This window comes from Phyllopteryx taeniolatus, chromosome 6, assembly GCF_024500385.1.
Source record: "Phyllopteryx taeniolatus isolate TA_2022b chromosome 6, UOR_Ptae_1.2, whole genome shotgun sequence".
Taxonomy (NCBI): Eukaryota; Metazoa; Chordata; class Actinopteri; order Syngnathiformes; family Syngnathidae; genus Phyllopteryx; species Phyllopteryx taeniolatus.
The window spans coordinates 29102526-29121284 of NC_084507.1; the positions used below are offsets into that span (position 1 = coordinate 29102526).

An 18759-nucleotide genomic window follows, 5' to 3' on the forward strand; every position below is an offset into this window, starting at 1 on the left:
TCCGGGCACTCCGGTTTCCTCCCACATCCCAAAAACATGCATTAATTGGAGACTCTAAATTGCCCGTAGGCATGGCTGGGAGTGCGAATGGTTGTTTGTTTCAATGTGCCCTGCAATTGGCTGGCAACCAGTTCAGGTTGTACCCCGCCTCCTGCCCGATGACAGCTGGGATAGGCTCCAGCACGCCCGCGACCCTAGTGAGGAGAAGCGGCTCAGATAATGGATGGATGGATGGATAGTTTTGAAATCAGAAGACAAGGATAATAGTTTGTTCAAGTTTTGTTTAAGGTACTGTAGAAGGAGGGTTTGGTAACAGAAAAATGCAATATCTCAACATTATTGTTTATTATTATGACAATTTGGATATAGATTTGAGCAAAAATCACGGAAGTTGACGAGCATGATTTGCTTTCGCGGTTCACATAAAATGATGCGGCGGGCCGCATCTGGCCCCGGGACCTTGAGTTTGACATCTTGATCTAGCGTATATCTCTGCCTATCGACAGTATCTATCTATCTATTGTTTAGTTTTCTTTTAAGTTTAAATAATGGTTGGTAACTTGTCCTTATGACCATATTTTACTGATTTTCTACAGAACACAAAGGATCCAGCCTCGAGGCCAGGGTGCCGTTTCACTTATAAGTGGAGGAATGGGCTTCTCTTCTTAAATTTAATTTGTGGGACCCTCTTCCGCTCCATACCTGCCAGGGTTAAAGTTTTCCAGCTGGAATTTACTGTGGCCTTCACGAGCTTTTTAGCAGCAGATCAGGAGGACTTACCCCCCACCCCCCACCCCACCCCTAGTAAAGACCTATACTGCTTACCCTTCAAATCATAAGCATAGCTGCCACAAGCTTCCCCATAGCCCTTCCTGCCCTTGAATGCCTTGAAATAAGAGACTAGCATGGAAAGTTTGGCCCCATGGTGAGGATAACGCACATTCTTTCACTGGAGCCCCACTCGCTCACTAAACCCCCTTCCTTAATAAGTCATTACTGCAAATAAGCACACCTTACAACAGACAGCAGCCTTGATAAAGTACAGTACATTTACTCTCGGATAGTAAAAATACCATAGTGTTCACATATGGACCATATTATTTCAGTTTTTTTAATTGTCAAATTGCCTTTCTACTCTTGGGTTTGAGGAACTGAGCTTGTGTTTAAAAAAAGGGGTCATATTATGGAAAACCTACTTTTTAAGTGCCTCTATACAAATAATTGGGTCTTCGACGTGCCTGCGCATCCATAAGTGCGAAATTAAACAACCAAGTACTGTAATTTCTCGTGTATAATGCGCATTCCACCCCCCCCCCCCCCACTCCCAAAAAAAAAAAAAAATTATGATCTGCCTCGGTCTGAAAATGTCCGTGAGCGAACCAATCTGCCCCACTGTTACGAATCAGCAGGGCTTAATTCATCTTTCAACCGCGCCCCGAACCAAGTTTCACTGCCCATGTAATGATCAGTTAGGCTGGCTGAAATCCAGAGCCACTTTCAACCAGATTCCGGCCACCAGAGCACACTTCCTGGAAACACTATCATCCACAGGTACTAAGATTCAAAACATCCCAAACAGGTGCTACACCCCTTCAATGATATCAAAGAATATCGTTTGTCGCTCGCACGGATAACCATTAGCTAACAGCATTAGCTTCTGCTCAGCGGCACACACTCGACTGTTGTGTGCAGTCACTGGTTTTTGTATTTGGTGATGTGCCAGTCTGCCACATACACACAGTAAAGTGCATGAACTGCTGCTGCTACAATGAAATGCAAAAACATTATTATTATTATTATTTTTTTAAATGGCCAAACAATTACTCATATGTCAAAAACCGTCGGGTCACTCGTTCGTATCTCATAGCAACACTGTGTATGGGCCGGCTGACCAGTCACTCATTTGCATAGGCAAATGACGCCCTCTCAAAAAATAGGGTGTGTAAAAAAAAAAATATATATCGTAAAATGAAATAAAGTGTGCAGTAACTCTTGGTCTTTGGGGTATTATGACAAAATCATTTCACAGACATGCTATTAAGACATGGAGAAATTGTTTAAATTATGAGGCGGGAAAAGCACAATATGTCTCCTTTAAGGGTTACTGAGTGTATTATCAACAGATTTGTGTCCAGGTCTTGCTAAGCAATTACAGGAACTTCATTCTTCAAATCAAACTTGAAATCTGATGTAGGATTTTGATGTCCCTATTTCAATAGCAAATTACAAATAACATTAAATCCATCCATCCATTTTCTATAGCGCTGATCTTCATTAGGGTCACGGATAAGCTGGAACCTGTCCCAGTTATGGGACTGACTGGGCAATCATTCAAACCTATGAACAAATTAGTTCTCGCTGAACTTAACATGCATGTTTGTTTGGAATGTGTGAGGAAGCCGCAGTAAGTAGGGAAAACCTGAGCATGCACCGGAGAGAACGTGCAAAGGCCACCCAGGAAGGCCGTAGCCCAGATTCGAACCCCAACCCTCAGAACTGTGAGGAACCACAACACGACCACCACGCTGACCTACAACTCATTGTCCTACTTCTCAACAACTTTGTGTAGTTCAAGGAATGGCCTCCAGAGGGACACAGTCGACCAAGTTGTGTCCTTCTGCGAGGCCAATCGATAGGAAGGAACAACTGTATAGTCATAAAATCTTGCATAAGCAAATCAAACAGCAACCTTGTCGGATGTGACACAGATATGAATCGGTCCATTCGATTTGATGTGATATTTATTTGCTGCCAAACGTAAAACACTAACGGATATTGCTTCTGAACCTGCAACCTTTCTCATTTAGCAAATGGTAAATATGTGCTTTCACTTATACAGTAGAGTGCTTTTTAACGCTGTCTTTTCATTCACCAACTGCTGCCACAGCATCAGAAGCAACTGGAGGCTCAGCATCTTGCTCAAGGACACTTCGACATGGTCACAGGGGCAGAGGGTCGAACCCACAACCTTCGAGTTGGTGAGACGACCACTCTACCGGGAGATATGCCGCCCCAGCAGAAATGTTTTGATTTCATTAAATAGTGGTCCATAGTAAAAGAGGATCAAACGCTGACATTTTGTGATTTCTCACCTAAATTCAATTGGAACACCTTTAGAGAAGTCGTCCATTCGAAAGAATCTGAAAGTTGCAAAAACGAGAGCACGACTTATCGCCCTTCAAATCGACATCGCACGTGCTGTCAAACCTAACGATCCATCTGAAATGCGTCAACGAACAACAGCCAATCGCTTCCTTTCTTTAGCTTGGGGAAAAGATTTGACCAATTAGATTGCTTGTTGTTGGGAGGTGGAATATGGCGGCGGTAATGTTGTGGAGTTTCCGCTCGTCGTTGACTTGCATGCAATCAGGCCAGCGGGCTAACAAGGGAGCTAAGCTAGCGTCACGCTAGGCCTCAAGCAGAGCGGCAGCGATAGCGACAAGAATAAACACTGCTGTTTGGCCACGAGACCGAGAGTCCTTTACGAGTCTGCATGAGACCACTGAAACCCACAGAAATATGGTGGTTCTCAAAATTCGAGACCAGGTGAGAGCGCCGTGCCGAAAGCTGACAGAGAAGTTCAAGATAACGTTTGACTGGCTAGTGCTAGCTTGGCTTTCAGTTTTTCCAGTGGAATGTAATTGAGTTTCTAGCTAGTTTGAATGGTTTGAATTTGTTTTTTTTCTTTTTTTGTACATGAATTGCTATACGCTCATTCGCGACATCACAGTGGGTTAACCAAAACCCGAGCAAAGCTTTTGTTGCAATGGTGATGCCTATCACTTATGCATGACACCCATGCTCAACCAGAAACCTGCTTATCTCCAACAATTAGCCAGTCCCCCTTCACAGTTAATGAGGTAAGCCATGACTAGTTAGCGTGCTGTCCAAAACAGTTATAAGTTGCCTTGAGTGGTTTTATTCAAGCTTGTTTATTAGTAAATGACACAAACGGGATTCTGATTCTGAAACGTTGTTGGAGACGCGTACCATGGCAACATAACCTCAGCTACTAACCGTGACGTTTACATGCTTGTGACATTTCGTGGTAGCCACTGTGGCTCTGCGCCATGTAAACAAATAAGGTACAAATAGTGAGGATACGTGGGATATAAAATGCTATTGTGCCACCGTGATAGTGCCAGCTCACTAACTGAATGCTTTTTCGATGAAACCAGTTAATAAACTGGTAAAGACCTCCCATTTGTATACTACTTGACCGTGTGCAATTTTGTTCATAGCGTCCGTATATCAGTATTGTACATGAATCTTGTCATCTATAAAAAGGCTGGACAAAATCCCTATTTTAAATAATGCAACTGTGTCCAAGTTGTTATGATTATTATTACTTACATAGTTAACGTGCATTTGGGTATAATCTAAGTATGAGGTGTCAAAGTGTCGTCCATCTGCTGTAGTTATTTAAAGCATTTATTCTTGTGTCACGCATGTGTATGCCTCTTGTCATCAGTTGCTCTAATGATCTTCTGTTAGCCTGTGTGGTTGCTGAAAGAGCTGTCTCCATGGTGACCGTGTTCGAGGCCTTGAATGAGGCAAGGCGCTGCGCAGTTGTGCTTCTGGACAAGTATAGAAAATCTCCTGGAGCAGCTAAAAACAAAACGCAGATTGGTCCCACACAGAAAATGTCAACATGAGACTGTGAGAAACACAACTACCCACTTGTTAGCTTTAATTGATTATTGTAGCATCTGTTGTGCCCTGCAGATTTCTGTGAACATTGCAGAGGAAGATAATTATTATTAATGAGAAGGCTTTTTAAGAGGCCAGAAGTGTGCTCCATAAATCAATCTTCAACAGACAACCTGTTTGATTATTCTGTCTACCACTCCACCAACCTAATAATGCGCTTGGTCTTCCTCGACTAAGGATGTGTAAAGTTACAACAGGAGGAGGGTTATGCAGTGTTGTCTTGTCCTCTCTGGCAATGAAATTAAGCTGTGTAGTGCTGTTTGTACTACCAACAACTTTGGGATCATTTTGACATGGTGACTGGACTTTTATTCCTCCAAAGACTGTTAACACATGTGACTTTAGTTGTCACAGGGCCCAAAGGAACATCTTGTGGCTATGTGTCATCATTTTGGTTTGAATGTGCATATGAAAGTCGAAACCAGCCTGCTTGAGTACTCCACCTAACTTTGTCTTATCTGATACATTATTTCCTCTCATTGTGGGTCTTCTACTATCCTATAACCTTTTTTTGGGAGGGGGGGGGGGGGGGGGGGTTGATGACATTGAACAGATGAGTCGGGTTTGTATAGTGATTCTTGAGGATGAGACGTTCCTACTGCTGAGGTCTGCGGGGTTAGATTTTTGTCGTTTGTTTCACTTAATGGGAACTACTACAATGACAAGTATGCAAGTGCCCATATGTCAGCGTTCGAAAGAAATTGAAATGAAATGAATGCTCTTTCCTTCCACAGCCTGCTTTGCTGAAAGCAATTTTCAATGTGGACCCTGATGAAGTGCGCTCACTTATATTCAAAAAGGAGGACGTGAATGCCCAGGTAATCTCCCTGACTGTTTTCTTTTTTCCAAATGTAACACTTTATCGTGTCCTTTCATTTCTTTTCATTGTAAAAATAGCAGTGTTCCGTACCATTATTTTCTTGCACTCCTCACTGCTTCGGGATGGGTGTTTATTCAATCTTGCTCGTGTTCCAAGTGGCAAACTATATTTATTCCACTATTTATGTGGGTGATCTTTGTGGGGCTTTGAATAATGACCTTCAAAAACACATTGTTTGTTTTCACCACTTATCAGGGCCGTGGAGACTTGTATTACAGTAGCCTGTCTTTCTTCTAACAGGACAATGAGAAGCGGACGCCACTCCATGCTGCTGCCTACCTTGGAGATGCAGAAATTATAGAACTTCTGATCCTCTCAGGTCTGCTTAATGTTACAATACAAATATCAACATATCGCTTTGGGTTATGCGGCAGATTGCAAAGTAGAAGTTGTGTAGCACGTGAGTGATGTGGTCCCACCCTTTATACAAATACTAATATTGCCTCACGACTTACACACCGGACCTAATTCATTCATTAACCACCCCCCTTTTTGAGACCATTTATTATTATGATCTTGAAAATTCTTAGTTTACTAGAGTACTGCTGTTGATGATAATTTTGAAAATGGGGACACGTGTTGCTAAAATCAAAAACATGATTATAGCCAAGTTGTGCATGCACAGTGCTCAACATAATAATAAAAAAAAACAGACAGTTTTTTTGCAAATGACTTTTTTTCCATACACAAATGTGTAACTTTTCTAACAAAATCAGTTAATGATGCAGAAATGAGGACATGCCAATGGATCTAAATTTAAGATTAGAAACCTAATTCACAAGAATTCATCAAAAAGTCCATCTAATAATAATAAACATTTCTGTTGTCCTTGCATCCACTAAGAAAATGATAAAACACTTAGTTTTAAAAGCGGATACACTCACTGTAGATATGATATTTAATATTTACATTTAAACCTAAATAGTGTTTCTAACTGTATGGCACTAATATAGGGTCAAACTGTTGCCATCATCATCATAAACTCTACAGGGGATGTTTTAAGTAAACTTAAGCATTTTTACTTAAGTGCTGTTAGCAATAACAGTGAAAAACATGTAGCGGGAGGGAGTATGCAAAACGATAATATTTACACTTTGGGTGTATGTTCTACTCTGTTCTACTATGTTTATTGTTATTGTCGCTTTAGAGACTATGTGTATTACCTTTGTCACTGCTAGTTTTGTTACAATACCAAAGTTCTGAAGTTGATGCTATACATGTATAAGTTACCTTGTTACCAATACTGAAATGGACCATTTTAAATTATTATAAATTGATACAAATAATTAATTAGAAAAAAAAATGCACGGCAGTTAAGCTTTTAAACAAAAATAAAATGATTCGTGCAGCTGCTGAGTAGGTGCTGAACTGACTCGTCGACTATTTGATGCCTCAACTTTACCACTGGACAATAATTAATCACCAATAATGTGTTTTGGCAACAACAGGGATGCCTCGCTGCTTGAACCAAGCATGTTTTGCCTCTTATTTAGAAAATTGTTCACTATTTGTTAAACTGCACACAGCCACTCTTAAAAATACCGATACTGAAATGGTACGATACAGTTTTTTACAACAAACTATTGTGATAACTTTTCAGTACCAGTACATCATGCAACCTTACTCATTACTGCTACGTTTCAATAAGTTTCCATTTCGGGTTCTATGGTTGTCATCACATTTCCTCTTTGCCATCTGGTGGCACCGCAGAGGGAAAAAAGCCTCTCATGAGGCTTGACTAAATCTCAACAAACTACGTGGCATCTCACATGATGTCACAAATGGCATTTTTTGACAATGACAAGTTTTTGTGTGACTCAAAGCATATTTTTCATGAAAATTGTTTTCATTGTCCAAACTGTATAACCCTGTACAATTGGAAGGTTTCCACTGTATGAATTTGGACGTGTATCACGATGTTCAAGTTTGTTGTTCCATAAATGTCCGTAAATAGACTGACTGCCAATGCCCCCTGACTTGTGCTGTAGGTGCCAGAGTAAATGCCAAAGATAGCAAGTGGCTCACTCCTCTCCATCGAGCTGTTGCCTCCTGTAGCGAGGTATGACATTGTCTCTCTCTCTCTCTCTCTCTCTCTCTCTTTCTTTCTCTCTCTTTCTCTCTCTTTCTCTCACATGCACAGACATGCGACTGCGCACTATATTGATCATTAAACATCGTGTTAAATTATACAGTAAATGTGTTTGTGACATGTTGTGGCAGGAGGCTGTGCAAGTATTGCTGAAACACTCTGCAGACGTAAATGCCCGAGACAAGAACTGGCAGACGCCGCTACACATCGCGGCTGCCAACAAAGCAGTCCGCTGTGCCGAAGCACTCGTCCCTCTGCTCAGCAATGTGAACGTGTCGGACAGAGCTGGCCGGACTGCGCTGCACCATGCAGCCTTCAGTGGTCACCTGGAGGTATTACAGCGGAGTGAACCCCAATCTATTTGCAGTTCAATTATCACAAATTCACCCATTTATTTTTGGTGTGGAACCTCTCTTCCGCTGCTCTTTCTGTAATACCATAAAAATACAAGTTGTGGTGTTGAATTATACTGACAGTTGGAATATTTTTGTTACATTGTTACGCTGCAATGCACCTCTACACCACTCCAAACTACAACCACAATAATAGACTAATTGTTAAATTAACTTACGTGTACTTACCATTAGTGCTGAGAGTGGAAAAAAGGAGGGCGAAAAAGGCAAAGATACTCCCGGCGCACAAACACAGACAAGCGCTATGCACTAGCTAAGCAGAAACACTATGGTGCTGGGACAAAATGGCAGACGAGGCACGGGCGTCGTAAAGTCGAGGACTTCCTGTATAAATAAAAAAATACTTTTCCTCGGTATGAGTTTTTTTATTTTTTATTCAAGTCCAATGTTGAAATGCAGTGACGTTGCAGTCACAGTGTTGAGCAGCCCATGACTCATTGCTTTTTTTTTCTTTTCTTTTCTGCGGCTGTCCCTGCTGATGCTGTCAGATGGTGCAGCTCTTGCTGTCAAGAGGGGCCAACATCAATGCTTTCGACAAGAAGGACCGGCGTGCAATCCATTGGGCAGCCTACATGGGTAAAAATAAATCCACTTGCTCTGTTAAATAATTAGTGCTCTGTGTAACATGGAGCCAGGACTTTATAGGTATCAAATATATGATACAGTACATATCATTGCTCTCTGATGAAAACTGTATGTTTTAAACATTTAGTACCAGAAACGTGGATCTGTGTTTTCATTATCCGTATATGTTGTACATGTAATTTATGTTTTGTTATGTAGCTTTACTGACTAAGTTATGTAAGTTATCTTTTTTCTTTTCCATCACAGCAGCAACATTGTTAGTGACAGTGCAGTTGATGCTTTGATATGGGTGGTCATTTGAACCTTCAGGTCACATTGAAGTGGTAAAGCTGCTGGCGTCTCATGGAGCCGAAGTGGCCTGCAAAGATAAGAAATCGTACACACCTCTCCACGCAGCTGCCTCCAGTGGGATGATCAGTGTTGTCAAATACTTCCTGGACTTGGCGGTTGATGTGAGTTCCACCCACGATTGAAATGTCAATGGGTTATGCGTAGATATGCAATAGCATCACACTGTCCTATACCTAAACATAGTGGTGTTTGTAAAGCCAACTCCTATAAATAGGTTGCTGTTGTTTTTTTGTTTTTTTTACAAGATCAATGAGCCTAACGCGTACGGCAACACGCCACTCCATGTGGCCTGCTATAACGGTCAAGATGTGGTGGTGAACGAGCTCATAGAGTGTGGGGCGAATGTCAACCAGGTGAACGAGAAGGGCTTTGGGCCCCTCCACTTTACTGCTGCTTCCCGGCAAGGCAAGCTATGTCTGGAGCTGCTTGTCTGCAATGGGGCTGATGTCAACATCAAGGTGCGTGAACCTTCATCAGGGCATCTCCAAAAAGTAGCTTTACCCTCTTCCACTGCACAACCTTGGCCATCTATTTGTGTGACTGTACTTTAACTGTACAGTACATTAACCCTAACTCTTAAATGTCTGTGTATATAGTCATCCAGGTCATGGTAATCTGCAAAGGTTGAATTGAGTCAACTAGACTTTGGCATAAATAAGGAAAAACCACACCAAAAAAAAAAAATGGAAATAAAGAAGCCTTCCAATTACCTTGATACAACCTTTCCGCCTAACCCTAAAAGCCCTTTTTAAAAAGCTGCATATTTTACCAGCATTTCTCTTTTTTTAATTTAGAGTAAGGATGCAAAGACTCCCCTCCACATGACAGCAATCCATGGAAGATTCTCAAGGTCTCTAGCAATCATTGAAAATGGTGAGCTTGTCCGAAACTGTTTGAATGTTGCATCTCGTACTTTGGCTCATAGGCGCGACTTGTGTTATTTCCCTTAAGGGGCTGAGGTTGACTGTGAGGATAAGAACGGAAATACGCCGCTGCATATTGCTGCACGATACGGACACGAGCTGCTCATCAACACGCTCATTGCCAACAGAGCTGACACCACCAAGTGAGTGAAGCCTGTCCACAAATGTACCAAATTTGTTGTTGAAGTAAAGTTAGAACCGTAATGATACAAATGATTCTGAAGATTTGCGAACTGAAATCACATTGATCTTTAAAAATATTTGAGACCGTTTACATCCTCCCACGTGTCAATATCTATGTACCAAAATGGATTTAAATGTATTGGGTACATAATCAATTCAAGTCAGTCAGTGATGTAATTGAACAGTTTAGTTATTTTTGTGGTTGGGAGTTGAGTCAGTAACTCCTGTACTGCCTCCCACTAAGATGTTTCTTTATCTCATGTAGCTAAATAAGGTAACCAAATATATGTAAACACCTCACAATATGATGAATTGTGGCTCCTGAACGCCTCCATTTTCCCATCAGGGAAAAAAAGGGTACTACTGTAACCGTAATTATCTTTGTTTTAGGTGCTGTCGTTCACAAGGACAGTAAGACGTTAACAGCTGAGCTTCTCTCTTGGTTACTCTGTGGCTAACCAACACAGTAGAACCAAAAAACAATGAATTAAAGTGTGGAGACTTATCGTATGTTGTAAATGAGTTCCCTTCACAGTATAGACGATCTTTCATTATGTGAAGATGCTAACTTTTCCGGCAATGAGCCTTCCAGTGACAATTGTATGATCGTGTGCGTCCGTGTTAGTGTTCCGGGGAGCTATGTTGCGCTCAATCCGTCTCAGTTCTTGATGTTTCGTTGCATTTCTCCGTAATTGTACTTTTAAAATTTTGTTTTAAACACCAGTTTCACTTGACATAAATTCTAATATAGCAGTGACATTGTTCAGCGTCATTATTAAAAATGCATTGCGTGCATTGACAACACGCTAACCATGAGAAAGTCTTTGCAGACGAGGGGTCCACGGTATGTTCCCACTGCATTTGGCTGCTCTCAGTGGATTCTCTGACTGCTGCCGAAAGCTTCTGTCTTCAGGTAACTTCAATATGAAAGTTTATCATGCAAGGGAGTTACACATTGTTGTTCATCATCCTTTTTTCATCAGATTTTGATATAGACACTCCTGATGACTTTGGAAGGACTTGTTTACACGCCGCAGCTGCTGGAGGGTGAGTCATTACAGCCAAATGTTGCTTTTTAATTTAATTTTGTTATTATTTTTTATGTTCCAGTCATTTAATCACTCCTAACAATAAAAGCCCATCATTTATCGTGTTGTCTGTGGTAAATCTCTGCAGAAACCTGGAATGTCTCAATCTACTTCTCAACACGGGGGCAGACTTAAACAAAAAGGACAGCTTTGGCAGGTTTGTGATGATGTTTAAACGAGCTCTCTATTTCTGTGAACATTGGCACTTAAAAAAGAATGAATTCCCCCCCCCCCCCCCCCCCTCCCCTCCCACATTTTGGTCGAAAACCTGCTTTCAGCCTGTGACATCAGCACAAGAAGCATATCTGATTTCCCTGTACTAGTTGAACGTACTCGGTTGGCTCACAAGCAAGTCCTGGGGCGTAATTGTTGCCTATATTCAAAGTCTGGATTTTTTTTTTTTTTTTTAAGACAACACCGAGTGAAAATAGTGAGGTCAGATAAATTTGTGTAGGCTTGTTTTGTGAGAATCAATCACTGCAATGCCTCCTTGCAGAGAGCGGCCACCTAAGGTAAGTGATTCATTTCCACCTATATTCAAGAGTTTCTTGGGTTGATTGCATCACTCACCTTCGAAAAACAGTTAGCAGATACCACAGGTGGCATGGCGCCTTATGTCATTGTGAACTCTGATGGGCACTGCTGGCTGTCAACATGATAGACACCTGCCATCAGGCAGTCAGCTCGGCTGACAGGGACTAGGATGTGCACGGCATGTGGACTTTGAAATGCAGGGCTGGTCTTCGTGACGTGTTAGCACCATTTTAATTAATGACTGCATTTTCCATTTAATCCATTAAAATGTTTTTTTTTTTTTTCCTTAATGCAATTATAATGGCTGTCAATTATCTGCAGATTTTCACTGTTCGCGCTCTGGCTCGGTCACTATCCCCCTCAAATAGTCAGGTCCACTGTATTGGAAATGACTGCCAGCTTAATTTTCTTGAGCAAAAAATACAAAATCAATTTTGTCAGTGAAATATGGACCATTAAGACACCATAACTCCTTTAATGGCTAATTGCATTGGTAGTTTTGTGGTTTAGTTTGAACAGTCAGCTAAGCAACATTTGCCTTTCCAGGACTTCTCTGCACTACGCTGCTGCCAACTGTAACTACCAGTGTCTGTTTGCGCTGGTGCGCTCTGGGGCCAGTGTCAACGACGTTGACGAGAGGGGCTGCACTCCGCTTCACTACGCCGCCGCTTCTGACACAGATGGAAAGTCAGTATTGCCCTAACTATTATTGAACATGTAATAATAATGAAGCGACACGTGATCTCATTACATTTTGTACACAAAATATAGGAGGCTTATGATATCTATAGTTTTTTTTAATGATTGAGCGCTATAGCTTTGCTTGCAATATTGTTGATGTTGAGTAATAAATAAATGGTTGACTTTAAGTTATAAAGGATATTTGTTTTGGCTCTAAGGTGCCTGGAATATTTACTGCGAAATGATGCAAATCCAGGGATCCGAGACAATCAGGGCTACAATGCTGTGCATTACGCCTCTGCATATGGACATCGCCTCTGTCTGGAGCTGGTAAGAGCGTCACTATTGACTGCATGTTGTGTAAAACCCATTGTACCTGCTTGTATTGATAAAGGTATTGCTTAATTTCCCCAACTGTTTTAGATGGCAAGTGAAACACCTCTAGATGAGGTGAGTAGAATTTGTGAATTTTCTTGTCGTAGACACAGTATATCCTCAAATTGTGGCTTCTCCCTCCCCTAAACAAACCAAAAAAATCTGTTCTTTGTTGTCTGATCTGTTTTTTTACACATACCAAGCCTAGGATGAACTTGACTGAGAAGAAACAAATCAGAAAATGAATAAAACATTAAAAATGAATTTCACATCGGTTTACAGCCACTCAGCAGGCACAACCTTGCCGTAACTTTGCAAAAGCGCTTGTTCTTGTCTGCTTTGGCTACTTTGTTTTTGGCAGGTAGGTGTGTTCCCATTATAAAAATCAAAGTAACGATTCTCAGTTGACCAATAAATGGGTGTCCAGCTCCACCCATAAATTAGTGAAGTAAATTAAGGTCTCCTCTCAAAATGTAACCTCCATTAAATACTGCAAATAAATGACTTTTCCAGTTGAATAAATAAGTACCCTTGGCCACTATTTGAGGAAATGCTGAATTTATTTAATTTGATACTGACCTCCAAAGCCATCCAAATATATATATATATATATATATAGATGTATATATATTTTTTTGTAATACCAGTTAATGGAAAACTCAGGGACAGACATCCTCAATGACTCTGAAGTCCGAGCTCCCATAAGCCCTTTGCACCTTGCTGTGAGTCAAATTTTTTGCACTCAAAACATTTCTCTTTATTATTCTTATTAGCTTTTTTAATTATTATTTTATTTATGTTATCCCCTAATATTTGGACGGTTGTTTGTGGTGTGCAGGCATACCATGGTCACCACCAAGCCATGGAGGTTCTGGTGCAGTCTCTATTGGACCTGAATGTGAGAAACAGCCAAGGGCGCACACCTTTAGACTTGGCTGCGTTTAAGGGCCATGTGGAGTGTGTGGATGTTTTAATCAACCAGGGTGCCTCCATCTTGGTCAAAGACTTTACCTTAAAGCGAACTCCTATTCATGCTGCAGGTATGGGCCTGGGGTAAATCATTTAGTGAGTTTACTTTTACGTTTTGAAATTCATTTACTCATACACAAAAAAGCAAATGAACTGTTTATCGATCCCCGCAGCTACTAATGGTCATTCAGAATGTTTACGTTTGCTAATTGGAAATGCTGATCTTCAAAGTGCAGTGGACATTCAAGATGGTAACGGACAGTAAGTCAGTGTTATTTGCTATACTCCCTCGAGATGCGAGTCGATGTACAATTTAACATTTTTTTCTGAAAATTCTCAGAACCCCTCTGATGCTGTCTGTTCTAAGTGGACACACAGACTGTGTATATTCTCTGCTTAATAAGGGAGCCGGTGTAGAAGCCAAAGACAGGTGGGGCAGGACTGCCCTGCATAGAGGAGTGAGTGTGACTTTCCCTTTTTTCTTAGTAAAAACATCCAGTCATGTAATTAAAGCTTTAAAAATCCGTCATTCCAGGCCGGCACCTGTAACAACACTCATATCTGTTCTTGATTATTTTAATTTTTATTTTCTATTTGCAGGCTGTGACTGGTCACGAGGAATGTGTGGAGGCTTTGCTTCAGCATAGTGCCAGCTTTCTGGTGCAGGACTGTAAAGGCCGCACACCCATCCACCTGGCAGCAGCATGTGGACACATTGGTGTACTAGGAGGTCTGCTGCATGCTGCCCAGTCTTTGGAAACACCTCCAGTGTTAACAGACAGCCAAGGCTACACACCGCTGCACTGGTCCTGCTATAATGGTGTGGTATAAAAAGAAACTGACGATAGGCATGTTTGTATGTTGACTAATACAGGGGTCGTCGGTTTATGACGCAGTTTCGTTCCTACGACGGTTAAGTAATCTGAATTTGTAGGAACGCATTGTAGTCCATCAGTAACCAACGCTAATGCTGTAGTATAGTCAAAATTACAGTAAATATTTTTATGGAAAACAATATATCTTTGTGCCGACATAATTTTTACATCGCTGCGTGAACTAGTTAATTGCTCGTCATTCCCAACTTCAAAACATAGTATGTTGAGAACCTTATAAACCGAGGACTCCTGTACATATTTAGGGTTTAGGAATGCAGAACTTCATTTGAATCATTCGATTTTTTTTTTTTAAGAGATCCCCCCTCATAAAACAAAAGAAAAGTTACTAAAATCCTAAATAAGTAAATGCAGCTATGTTTGGACAATGTTGGCACAGCTTGACCGTAAACCCTGATTCTTTCTTAAAGGTCATGATACATGCGTGGAGGTTCTGTTGGAACAAGAGATTTTCCAAAAAGCAGAAGGCAATCCCTTTACCCCACTTCACTGTGCTGTGTAAGTTACCAAATCATTACAATAAATGACAGATTGTAAGGTGTGATTGTAAAAATATATTTATTTTCTCTCTTAAGGATCCGTGACAATGAAGGTGCTGCTGAGATGCTAATAGACACCATGGGCCCTGCCATTGTCAACGCCAAAGACAGTAAAAACAGGTGAAATCTGGAGTCTGTCAGCAACTTAGATGTTGGAGAAACCTTTTCAATATAGTTATTACCTTATCAGCTTTAAACTGCGATTTGTGTCATTCGTTTTGTGTCCAGGACCCCTCTGCATGCTGCAGCCTTCACTGACCATGTTGAGTGTCTGCAGCTGTTGCTGAGCCACAACGCTCAGGTCAACAGTGTGGATGCCGCGGGGAAGACCCCGCTCATGATGGCTGCCGAGAACGGCCAAACCAACGCTGTCGGTATGCAGGCTGCACACAAGCAAATATGCCAGAGACAAACTCATCCAAATGTTATTGAGTTAAACTTATATGTGCCCTTCTCACTGTTAAGAGCTCCTGGTGAGTAGTGCAAAAGCAGATCTCACTATTCAGGATGCAGTGAAGAACACTGCGCTTCATCTTGCTTGTAGTAAGGTCAGTACAGTTTTAACCACTAGAGGGCTGTGTTTCACTAATAGCATGTACTCTTGCATGCGTATGCTAAATGGACGCTATTTGATTTATCTTGTGATTTCTTGGCTACTTGGTCATTTTTAGCACCAGTAAAACTCCTCTTGTTTTTTTTTTCCACAGGGACATGAAACCAGTGCCTTGTTGATATTGGAGAAGATTTCAGATAAAAACCTCATAAATGCCACTAATGCCGCCTTACAGACGTACGTATCACTTGAAATAGTTGTCATGTGTCTGGCAACAGACTAATGAATTCAACTTGACATTTTGAATTCGGGATGCGTCTCGTATCGATGGCCCTCCCTATCAACTCGGAATGCAAAATTCTAGGACTGTTGGAAAAGTAGAAAACTTTACATGTGAATTAAAGAGAGTACATTTCAGGCAGGGTACCATCTGGATTGCTCATCAGTCAATCACAGGTCACATCCTGTATAGACAACCAACCATTCACTCATATTCATACCTGTAGACAATGTAGAGCCTTCCACTTAATTTAATTTGCATGTTTTGGAATGTTTGGAATCTGGGAGGAAGCCAGTGTACCTGAAGAAACCCTGCAGAAACAAAGGAAGAACATACAAATACCACACAAAAAGGCCTGAGCTGAGATCTGAGCCCCAAACCTCAGAGGCAGCTGTTAATCACCACCCTAGCGTGCTGAAATTAAACCAAACCTTTTAAAAATTGGTGGGAAAAAAATATATCCCTGTATTTTTAAGTATTGAGTACTGTTTGCATGCATGTCATCTTATGACAAAATGTATTTCTTTTGTTTGTATATTATATATTATGTCAAAAATATGACTGAGCTATTCAGTAAATTTAATTATCAATAATTCCGATTAACATTGCCCAACTCCTTCGGGAAAGCTCCCATGGAAAATTATGAGACATTTTCCATCCCTTTGCAGCTCCACCTTCTTCTTAATCCTTTTTTTCTTTTTTTCATTTCAAGGCCTCTGCACGTAGCTGCAAGGAATGGCCTGACGGTGGTGGTGCAAGAGCTGCTCGCAAAAGGAGCCAGTGTCCTTGCAGTCGATGAGAATGGTAAATGTAACATTTGAGAAATAGACAAATGTTGTTACATTTGACAATAAACACTGGTGTGTGTGTGTGATCATTCACTCAGGTTACACACCCGCCTTGGCTTGTGCCCCCAACAAAGACGTGGCAGACTGCCTCGCCCTCATCCTGGCCACCATGATGCCTGTGTCCCCCTGCACCCCGGCGGCCCCCCTTCCTTTCAGTGCCATTAACCACTACACCACCAGCCCCTCCAAGAGCGTCACCTTCGATAGCCTTCCTGTGCTGCACGGCCAGCACAGCTCCTACTGCAGCTTCAACAACATTAGCCATCGCGATGTCTTCTACAAAGACGAAGAGCTCAACGACTCTGACTCAGAGACGTACTGAAGGACAAGATCTGCGTGAAACACACACACACACACACACACACACACGGTGTCTTAAAGTTCACCCAGGGCCAGCTTGGTAGGGCAGACGAAGAAGAGACGAGCCCCTTCAGGAGCCTTAAAAGTCATCCCCTCCCGACCTCATCTAGCACCAGGTGTCCTTCCAGCTGATACAAGGCTACACTGACTCACTATTTAAGTGATTGCACTCGATGGGCATACAGCGACCTTTTTACTGCAATAACATGCTGACAGAAGGACAGTAGCACCTCACAGAAAGCGAAACCAGCATGGACCTAAAGATGCGGATGAATTTTAACCTAATTTTAATTCAGTGTACATGAGTTTGTTCGTTTTGTGAGGGTGCATTGGTTGGTTTTCCTGGAGGCGGTGCAGCCAGTTTAAAATTGTTTTCAATGTTTGTGTGAATTTAAGGTAGATTCTACACACATCTTTCAGAATGCACTTGTCCTTTCAAGCCCGTGTCACACAGGAAGGAAATTGTGTGAATGTTTGAGAGGGAAAAAAAAAATTAAAATCTCCTATCCTTGTCTTTAACTCCCTATCCTCTTGAAAAGAACAATTATTTACATCAGGTTATTTTAATGTTGATCAACCTCACTCACCCTTGTGTATTGATCTATCCACCACGGTTTAGTCTCAAGAATAAATTATTTGTGTACTTTTGAGTCCTATAGATGTGCTCATTTTGTGCCTTCATTAGTGACTGAGGGGGGTATAGAGGCAGCTGTAAAAGCACAGTGACTAGTTAAGTAATGAAAGTGTTCGTGAAAGGCACTGAGCCACTGTTGAGGTACAGGCATAAACCAAGGACTGAACAGTGTTTTGATTTTATTTGACTATTAAGACAGTGTGGTTTTCTTGCTTTGTTGTCGCAAAAAGAACCCACTCAAATCTCACACTTGAAATTCTCCACTTTCCTCTGTAGAAAGACATTAACTGGAAATATGTGGATTCCTATGAACGTTTTCTTCAGGTGGAATATAACTGCAATGTACATATAAACAAAAGAAAGAACTGTGAGTCAAAGTTGCAATGAATTATTTCAGTACTGAGATTGGTGTATATTTTATGGGTAATAAAGAAATGAGTTATTTATGGAAATGGCTCGTCATTAGGTATTGCATTTAATACCCAAAGCAACTACTGAAACGATGTAATGTAACAGTTCCAAAGATTCGAAAGTATATTTGGCAATTTAATTTTTATTGAAATAAATTCATACATGGCAATTTCATTCAAATTTAGGTGTCATTTTCTCCCGTTTTTGGTTGCCTGGTCTGTGTGTGTTTGGCTTAGTTCATAGTTGACAGTAGAAATTTGTTCAATATTTAATATCAAATAAATGTAGAGGTAATTGTACTTATTAACTAAAAGAACTCATTAGATATAAATTAAGCCTACGTTGATTTTTCATCAATCTGATTTCATCTGCCTTCGTTGTAAAGCAATCCGGTGGCAGTGGGACACGCCCCTAACTTCCACTTCAGGTGACGCCATGGCGTCATGACGTCACCGCGGCG

The 18759-nt window shown here is 41.2% G+C and overlaps 1 protein-coding gene across 2 annotated transcripts; it reads left to right on the top strand.

Moving 5' to 3' along the window:
• Positions 1–3349: 3349 nt before the first annotated feature.
• On the top strand, positions 3350–18473 carry ankrd28b (ankyrin repeat domain 28b). Of its 2 annotated transcripts, XM_061776949.1 has the most exons (28): positions 3350–3546; positions 5445–5528; positions 5831–5909; positions 7579–7649; positions 7811–8011; positions 8581–8668; positions 8987–9129; positions 9274–9486; positions 9823–9901; positions 9980–10094; positions 10965–11047; positions 11118–11181; positions 11311–11379; positions 12303–12443; positions 12656–12767; positions 12861–12887; positions 13460–13534; positions 13651–13852; positions 13955–14042; positions 14122–14239; positions 14382–14601; positions 15085–15172; positions 15250–15333; positions 15442–15587; positions 15679–15761; positions 15921–16003; positions 16759–16850; positions 16933–18473. In XM_061776949.1, the coding sequence occupies exons 1-28, from the start codon at positions 3520–3522 to the stop codon at positions 17214–17216; spliced, it is 3159 nt and encodes a 1052-aa protein (XP_061632933.1). In that variant the 5' UTR covers positions 3350–3519; the 3' UTR covers positions 17217–18473. The 2 variants fall into 2 exon arrangements, with proteins under 2 accessions (XP_061632933.1, XP_061632932.1); XM_061776948.1 differs by lacking the exon at positions 3350–3546 and having other exon boundaries at positions 10956–11047.
• The last annotated feature ends 286 nt before the right edge of the window (positions 18474–18759 follow it).